This window comes from Oryx dammah, unplaced genomic scaffold, assembly GCF_014754425.2.
Source record: "Oryx dammah isolate SB20612 unplaced genomic scaffold, SCBI_Odam_1.1 HiC_scaffold_1, whole genome shotgun sequence".
NCBI lineage: Eukaryota > Metazoa > Chordata > Mammalia > Artiodactyla > Bovidae > Oryx > Oryx dammah.
In genome coordinates this window covers 1,056,273-1,072,947 of record NW_024070185.1, presented here as the reverse complement: position 1 = coordinate 1,072,947, position 16,675 = coordinate 1,056,273, and the positions used below count along the sequence as shown (strand labels likewise).

General features: G+C 50.5%; 1 protein-coding gene across 4 annotated transcripts in view; it reads right to left on the bottom strand.

Moving 5' to 3' along the window:
* Positions 1 to 16,675, bottom strand: part of PALLD (palladin, cytoskeletal associated protein) — a 73,161-nt gene that overhangs the window by 28,611 nt on the left and 27,875 nt on the right. For 3 of the 4 annotated variants that reach the window (XM_040228243.1, XM_040228093.1, XM_040228174.1), the window contains exon 2: positions 1,588 to 2,097. The exons of the other annotated variant lie outside the window; for it this stretch is intronic. In XM_040228243.1, the coding sequence (XP_040084177.1) occupies positions 1,588 to 1,985 (398 nt within the window). In that variant the 5' untranslated portion in view covers positions 1,986 to 2,097. The remainder of the gene's footprint in view (positions 1 to 1,587; positions 2,098 to 16,675) is intronic. 4 annotated transcript variants of the gene reach the window in all.

The following is a 16,675-nucleotide window of genomic DNA, read 5'->3' as shown; positions in this document are numbered from 1 at the left end:
TAACACCCAGGCAGGGATAATAAATGTGTCATTATTTCTTAAACAAACAAACAAAAAAATTCCAACTGACAAGTGTTGTTGTTGTTCAGTTGCTAAGTCCTGTCTGACTCTGAGACCCCACTGACTGCAGTATACCAGGCTTCCCTGTCCATCACCATCTCCTGGAGCTTGCTCAAACTCATGTCCATTGAGATGGTGATGACATCCAATGATCTCATCCTCTTTTGTCCCCTTCTCCTGACCTCAATCTTTCCCAGCATCAGGGTCTTTTCCAATGAGTCAGTGCTTTGCATCAGGTGGCCAAAGTATTGGAGCTTCAGCTTTAGCATCAGTCCTTCCAATGAATATTCAGGACTGATTTCTTTTAGATTGACTGGTTTGATCTCTTTGCAGTCCAAGGGACTCTCCAGAGTCTTCTCCAGCACCACAGTTCAAAAGCATCAATTCTTTGGGACTCAGTCTTCTCTACGGTCCGGCTCTCACATCCGTACCTGACTATTGGAAAAACAATAGCTTTGACTAGACAGATGTCTGCTGGTAAAATGATGTCTCTGCTTTTAAAATCACTGTCTAGGTATGTCATAGCTTTTCTTCCAAACAGCAAGTGTTTTCATGGCACATCCATAGTAAGAGGACAAAGGGTATCACTTAACAAAGAGTCAAAGGTTTGCTCAGGCCAGAGGTTGGACTCGACTCTGTATGAAGCCAGTGATTACACCACTACCATCCTAGCTCCCCTCCTTATGTGACTATTTACAGTCACCTGACTGAGCTTTTTCCCATAAGGACCTGAGAAGAAGCCAGATTTCAATCACAGAATTCCTCCGGCAGCGTTTAGAAAATGCCTAACAAAGCAGGATGCGCCTAACAGGCACTCCTGGGCACACCTGGAGGGCAAAGAGCAGCCTCATGGCGAAGGAGCCACAAGCCCACCCCAGGGTGGGAACCTGCTGTGAATGAGTGTAACTCGAATTCTAGGGTCTCCTCACTTCTATTCCCACAGGAAACCCTACTTAGGGTCTCCTCCTTTTCTCTCTGAAGGGTACTGGGATCCTGCCAGCCCTGAAGCAGGATTCCAACAGGGAGGGTTGAGATGCGGCCCTGGGCTCGCCTTGGCCAGCACGCAGTTCTGACCTCCTCAGTGGATGGGTGAGTGCCAGCTCTTACTACACTTCAAGACATGCCAGACGCCTCCCCGTGGGTTTGTTTTGCCAGCTTATTTATCCTCACAGGGTTTCTAAGTGAAGATTTTAGAGGGCTGCCACGTCAGCACTGTGACCTAAGGAAAGCCATTCAGAGTCTGGCAGAAGAGGATGGAACCCTGTAGAGACGGGGTAGGGGGCTCGGGCCCGGGCTGGCTGCATCATTCAGGGACAGGGCCTCGAATCTCCACCAAGTGTGGCCACTAACAGGTCTGTCCCCCTCCAGCCACTGCCCGGATGGAAACGCGCGCGTGGACGAGTTCACCTGATTCGGCACGCAGGGACTGCAACCTCCCCTCGGCGCGCACCCAGCCCCCACCTCGGCCCCCAAGCAGCTGGACCCCCACCGTGTGCAGACCGGTGCAGAGGGGCGGTGGGCACTCACGCAGCGGGGGCGGCGCGCGGCAGGCCGAGAGCGGAGACCCCGGTGGAGACGGTGGTGGCGGTGGCGGGCTGCGAGGGCAGCAGGGCACGGAGCAGCGCTGCGGGCGCGGGGCCTGGGCGGGCGGCGCGGGGCGCGGGGCCCGGGCCGGGCGGAGGTGGAGGCGGCGGCGGCGGCGGGAAGAAGTCGGGCCCCGTGGCGAGCGCCGGCGGACTGAGCGGCGGTGGCGGCGGCGGGAGCGCGCCCCACTCGGGCTCAGAGGTCGGCGGGGACGCGGGCGCCGGGGACCGGGGCGCGCTGGGGCTCAGGCTCTGGGCGGCAATGAACTGCCTGGGGCGCGCGTAGCTGAAGGAGCTGGAGGCCTGCATGGCGGGCGCGGGGCGGGCAGCCGGCGCGCTCATGGGCTCCGCGCGCGACGCCGGGGGCTCCGGGGACGCGGGCGGCGAGGGGCGCGCGCGGGCCTCGCGCTCCCGGCGGACCTGCTGCTGCAGCTGCTGGATCCTGAGCGCGTCCCTGCAGGGAGAAAAGGACACCTTCAGATGTGCGGCAGGGGCGGGGCGCGGGAACCGCGACCCCTCGAAGCCCGAGGGCCACCGAGGACACGGCTGACCAGCGTCTCACCGGACTCAGACCTGAGGCGAGCCGAGCCGGCTACCAGGTGCCAGTGTGGACGCTGTCTGACACCACAGCACGGCATTTTAACAGAACCAGAATCTCTTAAGCGGAAAACTTCGAACCCGAGTTCTCACCCTCACATCTGGGGCCAACATTTTGGGAAAAATTTATCACAATGGGAAAGTTAAAAGAAACACCCGATTTAATTTGTTTTTGGCAGATTTAGGTGAATCCAATTTGCTTACCTCATTGCTGTCAACTCTGTAATCATTAAATACCACAGGCTGATCTGGGGGTGGGGTGGGGTCGGGGGAGACCTACTGTGATTTCTGCCTTTGCTCCCTAAAAAACACGTGCCGTTTATTCTACTCCAATTTTGAAACTGCCAACTATTTACACCAACCTTAATACATACTGACATTTGGCATCACATCTGAAACATACATATAACACCCATCGTTCACGTGCAGGGGTTCAATAAGCAGTAACAAATTATTAATTTTACAATGTGCTGTGCTGTGTCTCTCAGTTGTGTCCAACTCTTTGTGACCCCATGGACTACAGTCCTCTAGGTTCCTCTATCCATGGGATTCTCCAGGCAAGAATACTAGAGTAGGTTGTCATGCCCTCCTCCAGGGGATCTTCCCAACCCAGGAACTGAAGCCAAGTCTCTTGCATTGCAGGCAGATTCTTTACTGTCTGAGCCCCCAGGGCAGCCCAAAAATACTAGAGTGGGTAGCCTATCCCTTCTCCAGAAGATTTTCCCAACCCAGGAGTTGAACTGGTTTCTTCTGCATTGTAGGTGGATTCTTTACCAGCTGAGCTACCAGGGAAGCTCTGGTATTTTACAATAATGCAGCTTTAATTCCTCAAGTATTTTCCACCAAGCAGAGTTTGAATTTTTTTTTTTTTTTTTTGATAAAGAAGTCAGCAAGTAGCTAGCTAGTAATCAGCTAAAATCGTACTCTCATTTTACTCAAAACCTTTCCTCTCGAGCTGAGTTTTACATCCAAGATGTTTTCCTTTATCCACACAGTGACCATATCTGTCAGAAGAAACAAAAAACAGAAGGTGGCACTCTAAGCACAAATAAAATAGAAACAGTCCACGGAGAAGCAGGGCTATGCTAACTTGAAACCACTCAAAACTAAAAAGCAATCCTCCCATTGAGACATGTATATTACTGTATGCGAAACAGATCAGTCCAAGTTCAGTGCATGAAACAGGGCACTCAAAGCTGGCACACTGGGACAACCCAGAGGGATGGAATAGGGAGGGAGGTGGGAGGGGGGTTCAGGATGGGGGGACACATGTACACCCATGGCTAATTCATGTCAATGTATGGCAAGAACCATCACAAGACTGTAAAGTAATTAGCCTCCAATTAGAATAAATTAATTAACCCCCCCCCCAAGCCTTCCTTATCTATAGGCATTAAATCTTCAAACTCAAAGCAGTAAGAGGGACTGAAGCTCCTGATCAAATGTTAAAGAAAAAGGGGATTCAGATCTGTTATCAAGTGTCACTAGATACAACATCAGAGAAGGAATAGCTCAACTCCTTCCCACGAATCGATTCCCAGCTATAGTTTAACAGTGAAGTGATTACAATGAAGCGCATGAAAACTGAAAAGTGTACGGACAACAGGGCTGCCCATGAGAACCTGAGCCAAGCAGCCAGGCTTCCAGCAGCGGTGAACTCTGGGCGGTCCCAGTGAGACGGGCTGAGCCTGGGACGCTCTGCTGCAGGGCATCCCCCTGGACACACCGCTCCTCGAGCAACAAAGAACTGCAGGGTCTGATGACACCCGCGTACACCCGCGTGCCTGCGCAGTGGGGCAGATTATGGACCACGAGAGATAAAGACTGAAAAGCCCAGCTGCCGCTTCTGAAGAACCAGGAGCAAAAGCAGGTTCTTCGCATGCCCCCTGCACACAGCACCACCAGAGGGACAGGCAAGCCACCTAGGCCACCCCTCTGGCCCGTCTCCTGGACACACCACTACCTTCAGCCCACAGAAGGGAGCAGCTCAGCCTCCATCTACTCCAGGAGTGCGCAAGCAAGGGCACCTGTTACTTGTTCTTGCTCCCCACCTGGCCCCCGCCCCTCTGCAGCAGCAGGGGCCCCAAGAGAAGCCTTGTATGAATTTCTTATCTGGCTGCTGGTCGATTTCTATTGATTGGGGAAGGCCAAGAGCACTGGTCCGTAGCACTATGGAGCTTGGTTTGAATGCTTTAAAAGCAGCCATGCCACTGCTGGGATACACTGGATGCTGAAGCTCATCACAGAATGCTGTGGTTTGGGTAGACTGAACTGACCCCGGAATGGGACTCATGAACACCACCCACCAATGCTGACTTCCTGACTCCCCAGATGCTCCTTTCTGACCTCCCTGCATTTACTTTCTTCTTAAATCTTACTCCCCAGAAGATGTGTCCTACCCCTGGACCGTCTATCCCCCCACCATCCAGCTGATCTGCCCCAGGACTGGAACTGCCCTGTGTGCCCCGTGGAAGGCATGCTCTGTGCTCGGCTCACCTTCTCTGGGCCAGCTGGGCTCATGACAGCCAGGGCTTCAGCTCTCTCTGAAGGTATTTCCAGCCTGGCTGTGTGAAGCTGCCCTGGCACATGGCTCTAGACATCACACTGTCTTTGTGTTTGTGTGGGGACTCCCCTGCCCCAGGTCAGGGATGGCCCCTGACAAGCCAGGCTTCTTCAAAGAAGCTGGCCAGGGAAGCTCAGACCATCACAATGCTGGTTCTAACGTTGTCCATGGGCTCAAGCCTACTCATCCAGGCATTAAAAAACCCCACCACATTTGCTAACTTGCAAGGGCTTTCCAGTAGTCATGTATGGATGTGAGAGTTGGACTGTGAAGAAGGCTGAGCACCGAAGAATTGATGCTTTTGAACTGTGGTGTTGGAGAAGACTCTTGAGAGTCCCTTGGACTGCAAGGAGATCCAACCAGTCCATTCTGAAGGAGATCAGCCCTGGGATTTCTTTGGAAGGAATGATGCTAAAGCTGAAACTCCAGTACTTTGGCCACCTCATGCGAAGAGTTGACTCATTGGAAAAGACTTTGATACTGGGAGGGATTTGGGGCAGGAGGAGAAGGGGACGACCGAGGATGAGATGGCTGGACTCACCGACTCGATGGACGTGAGTCTGAGTGAACTCCAGGAGATGGTGATGGACAGGGAGGCCTGGTGTGCTGCGATTCATGGGGTTGCAAGGAGTCGGACAGGACTGAGCAACTGAACTGAACTGAACTGAACTGAAGGGCTTAAAACTGCTGAGATGCTACTGTTAGCAGTAAGTGCCAGTTCAAGAAGCTGGTGCAGTTTCTGTTCATTTCGCAAGAAGTGAACAGGCATCCCGGTGGTCCGTTCCTAGAACACCCTGCATGAAGAATTGGGCTACCCCCCACCCAACCCCCCATTTTGTGCAAGTGAGGATGTAACAGGCAGGCACTGCAGGGCTGGGGGAAGGGAGGGCTGAACAATCATTTTGAATCTGAACGTTTCTGACTTGGTTTCTGCGCAAATTCTAATATTTAAAAAAAACAACAACTGCATTAAATGATTTTCACACCTGGATTCTGAGATGACGAAATGTACGAATCTAAGTCACTTTCTCAGTTCCCAAGTTATTTTTATAAAACTTGCTTTTCACAGAGAGACAAAAAAGCAAATGAAATGAAAGGTCTCAGAAAGGCAAGCTTGCCTGCGGCTTCAGGAAATCACCCAGAATTATCTGTCACATTGACATCAGCTTTAGAGATGCTTTCCCGGATCTAACTCCAAAGCAGGGGGAAGAAAAGCAAATATAAACAAGTGGGATTACATCAATCTAAAAAGCTTCTGCACAGCAAAGGAAATACCATCAAGACAAAAAGGCAATATACTGAGTGGGAAAAGATAGCTGTGAATTGTATATCCTGTGAAAGTGAAAGTCACTCTGTCGTGTCTGATTCTTTGCGACCCCATGGACTATATAGTCTATGGAATTCCCCAGGCCAGAATACCAGAGTGGGTAGCCTTTCCCTTCTCCGGAGGATCTTCCCAACCCAGGGATCTAACCAGGTCTCCTGCATTGCAGGCAGATTCTTTACCAGCTGTATGTAAGGAGTTAATACCCAAAATACATAAAGACTCATTCAACTCAACAACAAAAACACAAACAACGAAAACAAAAAAAAAGGCAGAGGCTCTGAACAGACATTCTCCCAAGGAAGACACACAGATGCCAACAGGCACAGGAAAGGATGCCCAGCGTGGCTAATCAGCAGGAAATGGACATCGAAACCACAGCGAGGTGTCGCCTCCCACGTCAGAACGGCCATCAGAAAGGCAAGAAATGACAAACGTTGGAGAGGATGTGGCGAGAAGAGGGACTTTCTACTGCCTAGCACAGGGAACTCTGCTTGGGATTCTGCAGTAACCTAGATGAGAAAAAAAAGTCTGAAAAATATTAATAGTATGATCCAACAACTCCACCTCTTATTGATCTAAAGGAAATGAAAACACTAATTTGAAAAGGTATACACACCCCACTGTTCAGAGCAGCATATTCACCATAGCCAAGATGTAAAATCAACCTAAGTGTCCACTGGCAGATGAATGGATACAGAATACGTGGTATGTACAGACAGTATGTATGTATGTACACACACATGTACACAATGGTGTACTACTCAGCCATAAACACAAAAAGAAATGCTGCCATTTCGTGACCACGTGGATGGACCTGGAGGCTCAAGACAAATACCACGTGACTTTTACTCATATGTGGAATCTAAACAAACAAAATACACAGGTAAAGACATCAGTCTAGCTGTTACCGGAGGGAAGCGGTTTGGGGGGCGTGAAAGGGGTGAAGGGGTCAAGTGTGACATGCAGCGGCGCCCACTCTGCAGTGAGTATGACATGGCACTCCCATGCTCTACACCTGAAACCCACATAATAAAAATCAAACACTCAGTATTTGTAAAACACCCTTTAAAAAGCTATTTGTTAGAAAACAAGTCATCACCGTTTTGGTCTTCCCATTTTTTCTGCTACCCTTTCTCTGACAATGAAAGAATATGAACTGATGTGAGTGTCTTGGGGGCTCTGGGGAAACTCGGGTGAAGGCTCCCAGCCTGCAGGAGGACAGTGAGGCCATCCTGTTAAAGCTGCCCCGTCCAGCCCCTTCCGTTCCCCTCCTCACCCCACCACACCCCCAGTTCAGAAAGCCTCAGCGGTTCTCTGCTCTTCCCTCCTCCAATTCTGAAGAACGAGCTCGCAGGACTCTGCTCACGTGTCACAGCCTGTGTATAAAAGGGAACCCGCTAAGTGACTTGTTCAAGGTCACGTCAGTTCCTGGAGAACCAGGCAGGTGTGTGGAGAAGACCTGGGACCTTTCACAGGGTTTGTAAGGAGCCTGTGGTCCCTTTCCCTCCTGAGGACCCTTCACTCTCACACCTCTTTGCTCCCAGGGCAACCCACACCTTTCGGATTTGAACCATTGGGCAAAGTTTTAGATGTCTATACATGTAGGCATGGACTCTTTCCAGGGTGAGGTGGTGCAGCTCTGGCAGCTCCGGAGGAGATGTGTCAGGACTAATGAGGGGTCCTGTCTCCGTCACAGGAATCACAACTCCCCATCCCCCCACCCCCGACCGTCTGGGCACGGCTGTCAGCAAGAACAGATTTATGGATGGCTGCGTGGGGAAGACTCAGATTTGACCAAGAGAAACAGAGCTGTGGAAACCACTTTCAATTTCCGATTCTGTCCTCTTCCCTGTCACCTGTTGAAGGCAGCCTTGGAGAAGCCAGGCAGCCGGGGGGCAAAGCGCAGTGGGGGCAAAGAGGCTGGCCCGGCAGGGGCACAACGGGACGCACTGGCGAGATGCACGCTGTCCCCGTATGAGCCCCACAAACGCCTCTCACACAAGCATGGCCATGCCCGCCCTGGCTCCCTTTCAGAGAGGACCATGTTCTTCCTGCAGGGACCGGCCTCTTCACGGGCAAGTGGACAACAAGGCTGCCTCGGGAGGGGGCCTGGAGCAGGGACTGAGCCAGGGTTGGGCTCCCCACCTTCTGCTCACAAAGCCACGGGGGGTGGAAGGTGGGTGCTGGCCTGGGAGGGTGGCTGACAAGCCCGAGGGTTAGGGAGGGAGGGCAGGGGGCCTCCAAAGCCATGAACTGCGTCGTCCCATCCCGACTGCTCAGTAAACAGAAAAAGGTTATGGCTCTGTCCATGGGGGCCGTAGCCCAAGGTCAAAATGAACGCTGTGAAAGCAGGCTTCTGGAAAGCAGCTTCTGTGTGACTTGGAAAGTCCCAGGGCTCACGGCGATGGAGATGGAGCAATCACAACTGTCCGCAGGGACTCCTGGGGTCATGAGGCTGGAAAGCTGTTATGCTCTCAGAGTAAACAGGCTGTGGCGTGCACGCTTTCCTCCCCTTCCGACTATGTGACAGAGAAGCCCTGCACCCTGTGAACCAGGCCCTGCGGTTCAGAAGGACTTTAAGGCAGGGCTGTGACCCGCAGCCTGCTCCCAGCACCCACCGCTCACAGACGCGGGGACACATCACGGTCCAGCACAAGTGTCTGACGTGTTCAGGCAGGCCCACCTGGGACCGCCCAATGCCAGGCATTTTCACACGAAGGCAGGTAAGTGAACTTGGGATAAAGTGCTGGGTGCTCCCACAAGGGAGTCCTCTCCGACTGGGATGAGCTCAGCATTGTATGTCTGAGAGCTCAGCAGATTAACTCTGGGTGCTTACAGACAGGATACAGAATACCCACAAGGGCTTCAGTCAGGACTGTGGCAGCTCCCGCTGTGACTTGCTACAGCAGTCCCTCAGTGGCCTTGTCCTGTATGCATGCTTCAATGTGCGTCTTCCACCACAGAAACGATGCCCATTGGGTGAGAGCTACCCAACACCTGAGTACTGCCCCTGGAGACAGGTATACAAGGGCTTCCCAGGCGGCTCAGTGGTAAAGAACACGCCCACCAACGAGGAGACCAGGGTTCGATCCCTGGGTTGGGAAGATCCCCTGGAGGAGGAAATGGCAACCCACTCCAGTGTTCTTGTCAGGAAAATCCCATGGACAGAGGAGCCTGGAGGGCTACAGTCCAAGGGGTCACACAGACTTGGGACACAACTGAGCACCTCTAAGCACACTACACAACAGGTATACAGGTCACAGTCCAGAGGACAACCACTTAGACCATCAAAACGAGTTAGCAGGAGCCAAATGAGAATGCACTGCGTTGGGTTCAAGGGAGGCTATGAGTGCAAAGTTAACTATTAACATGTATTTAGAAGCATCCCCCAGGAAAAACAAATGCAAAAAGGCAAAACGGTTGTCTCAGGAGGCCTTACAAATAGCTGAGAAAAGAAGAGTAGCTAAAGGCAAAGGTAAAAAGGAAAGATATACCCATCTGAATGCAGAGTTCCAAAGAATAGCAAGGAGAGATAAGAAAGCCTTCCTCAGTGATCAATGCAAAGAAATAAGAGGAAAACAATAGAATGGGAAAGACTACAGATCTCTTCAAGAAAATTAGAGATACCAGGGAACATTTCAAGTAAAGATGGGCACAATAGAGGACAGAAATGGTATGGACCTAACAGAATCAGAAGATATTAAGAAGAGGTGGCAAGAATACACAGAAGAACTATACAAAAAAGATCTTCATGACCCAGATAACCATGATGGTGTGATCACTCACCTAGAGCCAGACATCCTGGAAGGCAAAGTCAAGTGGGCCTTAGGAAGCATCACTATGAACAAAGCTAGTGGAGGTGATGGAATTTCAATTGAGCTATTTCAAATCCTAAACGATGATGCTGATAAAGTGCTTCACTCAATATGCCAGAAAATTTGGAAAACTCATCAGTGGCCACAGGACTGGAAACGGTCAGTTTTCATTGCAATCCCAAAGAAAGGCAATGCCAAAGAATGTTCAAACTACCACACAACTGTACACATCTCATATGCTAGTAAAGTAATGCTCAAAATTCTCCAAGTTAGGCTTCAACAGTATATGAACCAAGAACTTCCAGATGTTTAAGCTGGATTTAGAAAAGGCAGAGGAACCAGACATCAAACTGCCAACATCTGTTGGATCATCAAAAAAGCAAGACAGTACCAGAAAACCATCTAATTTTTGCTTTATTGACTACACCAAAGCCTTTGACTGTGGATCCCAACAAACTGTGGAAAATTGTGAAAGAGATGGGAATACCAGACCACCTTACTTGCCTCCTGAGAAATCAAGAAGCAACAGTTAAAACCAGACATGAATAATGGACTGGTTCCAAACTGGGAAAGGAGTACGTCAAGGCTGTATGTTGTCACCCTGCTTATTTAACTTCTATGCAGAGTACATCATGCGAAATGTCGGACTGGATGAAGCACAAGCTGGAATCAAGATTGCAGGGAGAAATATCAATAACTTCAGATATGCAGATGACACCACCCTTATGGCAGAAAGTGAAGAGGAACTAAAGAGCCTCTTGATGAAAGTGAAAGAGGAGAGTGAAAAAGTTGGCTTAAAACTCAACATTCACAAAACAAAGATCATGGCATCTGGTCCCATCACTTCATGGGAAATAGATGGGGAAACAATGGAAACAGTGACAGACTTTATTTTCTTGGGTTCCAAAATCACTGCATATGGTGACTGCAGCCATGAAATTAAAGGACGCTCGTTACTTGGAAGAAAAGCTGTGACCAACCTAGACAGCATATTAAAAAGCAGAGACATTACTTTGTTGACGAAGGTCCATCTAGTCAAAGCTATGGTTTTTCCAGTAGTCATGTATGGATATGAGAGTTGGACCATAAAGAAAGCTGAGCACCAAAGAACTGATGTTCTGAACTGTTGTGCTGAAGAAGGCTCTTGAGAGTCCCTTGGACTGCAAGGAGAGCAAACCGGTCCATCCTAAATCAGTCCTGAATATTCATTGGAAGGACTGATGTTGAAGCTGAAACTCCAATACTTTGGCCACCTGATGTGAAGAACTGACTCACTGGAAAAGACCCTGATGCTGGGAAAGACTGAAGGCAGGAGGGGAACGGGATGACAGAAGATGAGATGGTTGGATGGTATCACTGACTAGACTGACATGAATTTGAGTGAGCTCTGGGAGATGATGATGGACAGGGATGCCTGGCACACTGCAGTCCACGGGGTCATAAAGAGCTGGACACAATTGACAACTGAACTGAACGGAAAAGCATCCCCCTAAGGCTGGGGGAGATGTCTGTGTCATCTTCCCCTCAGCTGTGGCTGCTGCCCTGAGTCCCAGAAGCAGGGATGTGAAGCTCAGGCTTGTATGATGAATGATGACCTTGGGAAAAGGTGCTGCCTCTTAAACAACCTAAGGGCTTCACTCGCCTGGAAGAAAAGGCATTCTCCCGCGTCTCTCCCCTCCAAGCAGTTTTGGCTCAGCACTGCCCTCTCCCCTCACGTGTAGGTGCTCGCCAACTGCTGGGTGCATTTAATTAAAGTGTCCATATTTCTGCCAAGTTCAAAACTAGCTGCTCCATCGGCCCGCATGGCACGCGGGACACTGCAATGACTTTCTGAGGGGTAAAGCCACCATCACACAGGTTATTCACAAGGAAAAGCACAGAGGCCACCAGAGAGAGAAATGGTCAAGGAGTTCAACTCCAGCTTGCCCACTGGCTTTTTATGACATCGGACAATTCACTTCTCCCCTCTGGGACATAGCTTCTCAACTATCTGCAAGGTTCTAAAAAACTCTCAGGTCTACAAGCCTTAATCCTTAGTCCAGCAACATTTAAACATTATAAAGAGACTGATTTTAAAGGAACTTGTGAAGAACTAACCAGGTCCTGGTATGGTGCTTACTGTATACACGTAATAACCTTAGGTATATGCTGTTTTCACCTCCCTGTCAACTGTTTTAGAAAAATGAATGTATGTCCTGGCAAACATAAAGCAGCTTCAAAGGTATGAAAGACAGACTAAAATAATCCCACAGTCAAATCCTTCTCTAAGAGGAAGGACAAGTCTATGCAGTGAAAAACAATCACCTACTGGTTAACACGAGCTCCATTTCCTTTTCTTAAGGCAGATACACCTGCAGATACATCCCATCCCGAAAGGAAGAAAAGCGGCTTTCGGGTTCTGCGTGGCTGGGTGTGTTTCCATCGCAATGTGCGGCCCTGAAGTGTGAACTCGCTGTTGTGTTAATAGACCTTTCTCCTCTTCCTACCACAGAACCTTTTTTGTCCCTTGGCCACTCTGACCGGATGCTGTAAATATTCTAAGACGGAAAGGGGTTCCTCACCCTAAAGGGGTCCCCCAGCCCATCCCCTCCCATCCTCGCCTTGCTGCCCTGCAACCCCCAGCCTCTTTCCTGGAGCCCTCTCCTCCTCTGACCTTTGACACCAGACCCATCCTCATTCCCTGACCTCTGAGCAGGCCTCGTCTCCCCCAGCTTCCTGGCCCCGGGCTCTGTGCCTCCCTGACTTCTTCTGCGTCACCCTTCGTCCCTCCCGGGTCCAGAACGACAACTTGACAACCCACTTCCATGTGGCAGAAACGCAGTACTTGACGTCAACTCAGCATATCTAAGTCAGAGTCCTGCTCAGCCCTCACCCATGTCTCCCCCACAAAAGATAGGACGTTCAAGGGCAAACACACAACCAGGCCAAGCTGTCAAGAATTCTCATCGAGGACGACAGGAAGGGGTCTCCTAGTCCTCCGCCAGCCGACTGTCCACGTAGACGGGACCCCCTGAGGGAAGGCAAGCAAGCAAGAGCCAATGCGTGAAAACAAGTCATGAGAGAAAAGCTGAGCAGGCAGACGGGCGCCTCGGCCCGGGGCAGGCCACCTGCTGACCAGTCTCACTTTCGTGTACTAACGCCTGCCTCGCCCCCATTTCTGGCTTAGGTTATTTGAGACGCTCTCTCACACTCTGAAGAAGGTGGCCTGGGGCCCAGCCATTCCAGCATCCTTGGTGTACAAGACACGGAAATGGACACATGAGAGGCCACATGGCTGCACAGGCCTCACCAGAACAACCTGCAGGTGAGGACACACTAAGTTCAATACAGCTGCCCTGATGGAAGCTGGCAAACCAACGCGGGGACAAGCCCACGCCTGCCCCCAAGCTGCGGAGCAGACCCTCCAGAGGACAGACAGCCAGCGGTCCCCAGCGCTCATCTCTGCAGTGGGAACCAGAGCAAGGTGGAGGGCAGCCTCCTCTTTCTGCTTTCACAGTCTTCTACACTTGTGGTCTGAGCACTTTTTAACATTGGGCACAGAAAAAATATGATGGTAAAAATATATATAAAATTCTTAAAACATAAATTATAAAATGTAACTCTTAAAACATATAACAACTCCAGAAGCTACTATTCCAAGAAAGGTCACATCATAAAAGATGACACGGAGCTGGTGTCCAAGCAAATGCACATTCCGGAAGCCCAAGGGGGTGCGTGCGTGCGTGTGTGCGTGTGTGTGTAGGGGCAGGGGTGCGGTGGGCCGCGTCACCTCTCCCGTCACCGCTGTTGCAGTTATCTCCTGCGCTAAGGCCGTCACCGGGCACCTTCCAGGTACCAAACACCACTGTAAGTGGGAGTGCATACTGCCTCATTTAATCTTTCTAAACCCCCCACAGATCCTATCATCTCCACTTTACAGAAGAGGAAATGGAGGCACAAGATACACTGAAAGAGCTGGCAAGGTTTATACACCTGAAAAGTGATGCAAATGCAGATTGAACCCAGGCATCTGGCCCGTGAGCACGACCCTGGCCTTTCTCATTAAGGCGGCAGGTTTATCCGGATCTGCGTCTACTGGGGTCTCTCCAACCAGAGGACCCTTCTGGTGTGGGTTCTGCCCACGGCGGTGGGCGTCTGCCCCTTCTATGCCCTGTTCTTCCTTGTCCCTGGGACCTAGACACCGCAGTGGGGCTTAAGCCAGGCACACAGAGAACCTGCTGCGTGTGCTGAAGACGCTCATGTGTATAACGGAGTTGCTGACATGATACCCACGGAGGTGATGCTGACGTCTACGCCAGGCTTGACAAACATTCGCTCACCGGAGGAGCTCTAAGAATATACTAAGTAACTTGAAGGCGTTAAGCTGTGAAACTGAGAAATTAATTCGCTCCCAGAATTTCTTATTCCTGTATTTGTATTAACAACCAGCATATGTTACACGAAGGGACTAATACATGTTCTATGTGTGTGCACTGCTCAATCGTGTCCAACTCTTTGCAAACCAATTGTAGCCCGCCAGGCTCCTCTGTCCACGGAACTTTCCAGGCAACGATCCTGGAGCCATTTCCTACTCTAGGGGGTCTTCCCAATGCAAGGATCGAACTCTGTGTGTCTTACATCTCTTGTACTGGCAGGGAGACCCTTTACCACCGTGCCACTCATACCTGTAGGAAACATTCAGTGGAGCTACCCAATCTCAGTCTAAAATGCAGTAGAGGGACAGAAGGTAAGACACTGGTGAAGAGTCTCACCGCATATTTCACAAGTTAAAAGTGAATCCAAACTTCTAGGAACATTCAGGAGACAGGCTACCTAACACATAAAAACCCAGCATGGGTTTCAGGGCACAGAAGTTCCCAGGTACGCTCAGTTCTGGTCTTTACTGTGCTCTTGGAAGAAGATGCTCCTTGAAGAGACAGAAAGAAGAATGCGGTGAACAGCTGGCACCGAGCCCTTGGGACGGCTCTGTCTCTGAGACCTGCCTCTTCCGGAACCCCTGCCACTGGTGCCACACCTTCCTGCAGAACTGAGGGCCACCAGTGACTTGGAGGCCTTGACTAAGACAGCTCTCGGCTTCCTCCTGTCTGTGGAATGCAAAGCTGAACTATTTTTAAATCGTCCTTTTAAGTATGCTTAAAATGCCTCCAAGTGTAAAATGCACTCTTGTGTCTTTCAAGACTGGAGTCTGAATACCACTCATTTGCTAAGTTTCTCCATCTCCTGAGAGACTGAATCACTGAAGATGCTGGATTTTTAAAACACTGTTACCTTTTACATGCTGACGAACAAGACTGCTTTATAAAGATGATGTTCTAGGTTTGAGCACAGGCCCGTCTCTGAAGAATGAAGCATTCTGAGTTAACAACTCGTGATAAATAATGACTTCAGCCTCCTGAGGGCAAAGCAGTGAAAGGAATGCACAGGTGGGTCCAGGAACTCAGCGTAATCCAGCTCCTCCGAGAGGTCAGCTCTTGCCGGTCTCGGTGTCATCGTCCGAAGGTTCACGGTGCGGACGCGCAGACACCTGACCACCAGGCTCCAGCCCCACCCTCTCATCCAAGAAGGAAAATGTTCTTGAAAAAACTCAGAATGGCACTCTGGCAGGCTCGACAGACATGGTCAGTGAAGAGACTGCTGACTGTGGAAGGAATCATCAATTTTAAGTGGCTGTGACCCTTTGTGCTTTGACCGGCTGGCCCTGACATTCCTTAGTGGTGGGAAGGAGGGGTGCTGGGGACAGTGCCCAGGGGTCTTCCCTGGAGAGGCAGGCCCACTCCTTCCAGCAGGAAATGAAGTCTATCCAAACATGTCCTGGGAAGAACTGTAATAAACGTTCCCTTCCTGAGAGATGACTAAAACCACTAAAATAACCCTTAGATTAAAAAACCCAATTATTTTTTGAAATGACTCTTAAGAAAAAAATGAGGGAGATTTATTAGAACCACATGAGGTCTCCAGCAGGACTACACATGACTCTGTTCAGTCCAGAGTCACTCATCTGGTGTTCCAGCAAGTGGGATTTTCTGTAACATGGTCTTCAGGCCCATCTCCAACACAGGGAAAGCCTGCAACATCTTGAAATGCCTTTTGGAAGAAAAAACTTCACAGAACGTACAGCTGTTGCATCGCACTTGTTTACGGAACTTCACAGATCTTTTCCAAGACACGTAGATACTGAAGCCTGCCGTGCACACTGGGCTCACGATTATACTGTACTGTCATACGCTAGCGGCCCCTCACTGGGAGGAACGGTGCGCACACCTGAGCGTGCTGCTGCCGCTTGCTCTTGGCTGTGCCGCACAGCTTGGTTCCTGGACCAGGGATTGAACCTGGGCCACAGAAAGTGCCAAGTCCTGTCCACTAGCATGCCAGGGAACTCCCGTGTTCTTTCTGAAACAGAAGACAAATAATGGGAAGAGCCACGGCAGGGAGGACAGCACCTGCGTGACCGCACACGGGAGGGTGAGGGGTCCAGTGGAGGGGGGCACCGGGCCCCCCACCCCCTGAGTATGAGGCCAGTTTGTGTGAGGCGAGGGGCTGACAGAGTAACTGGGTTTCCTCACTCCCGGCCTCCTGAGGGAAAACACCAAAGTGTGAACATCTTGCACTAACAATTAAACCCAAAAGCCTTTTCTAACAAGAATATAGATAAAAATTCCAAAGAACAAAGGAACGATGGGTCCAATTCATTTGGCTTCCATCCAGGGCCATCTCCTCCCCGACGGGTGGG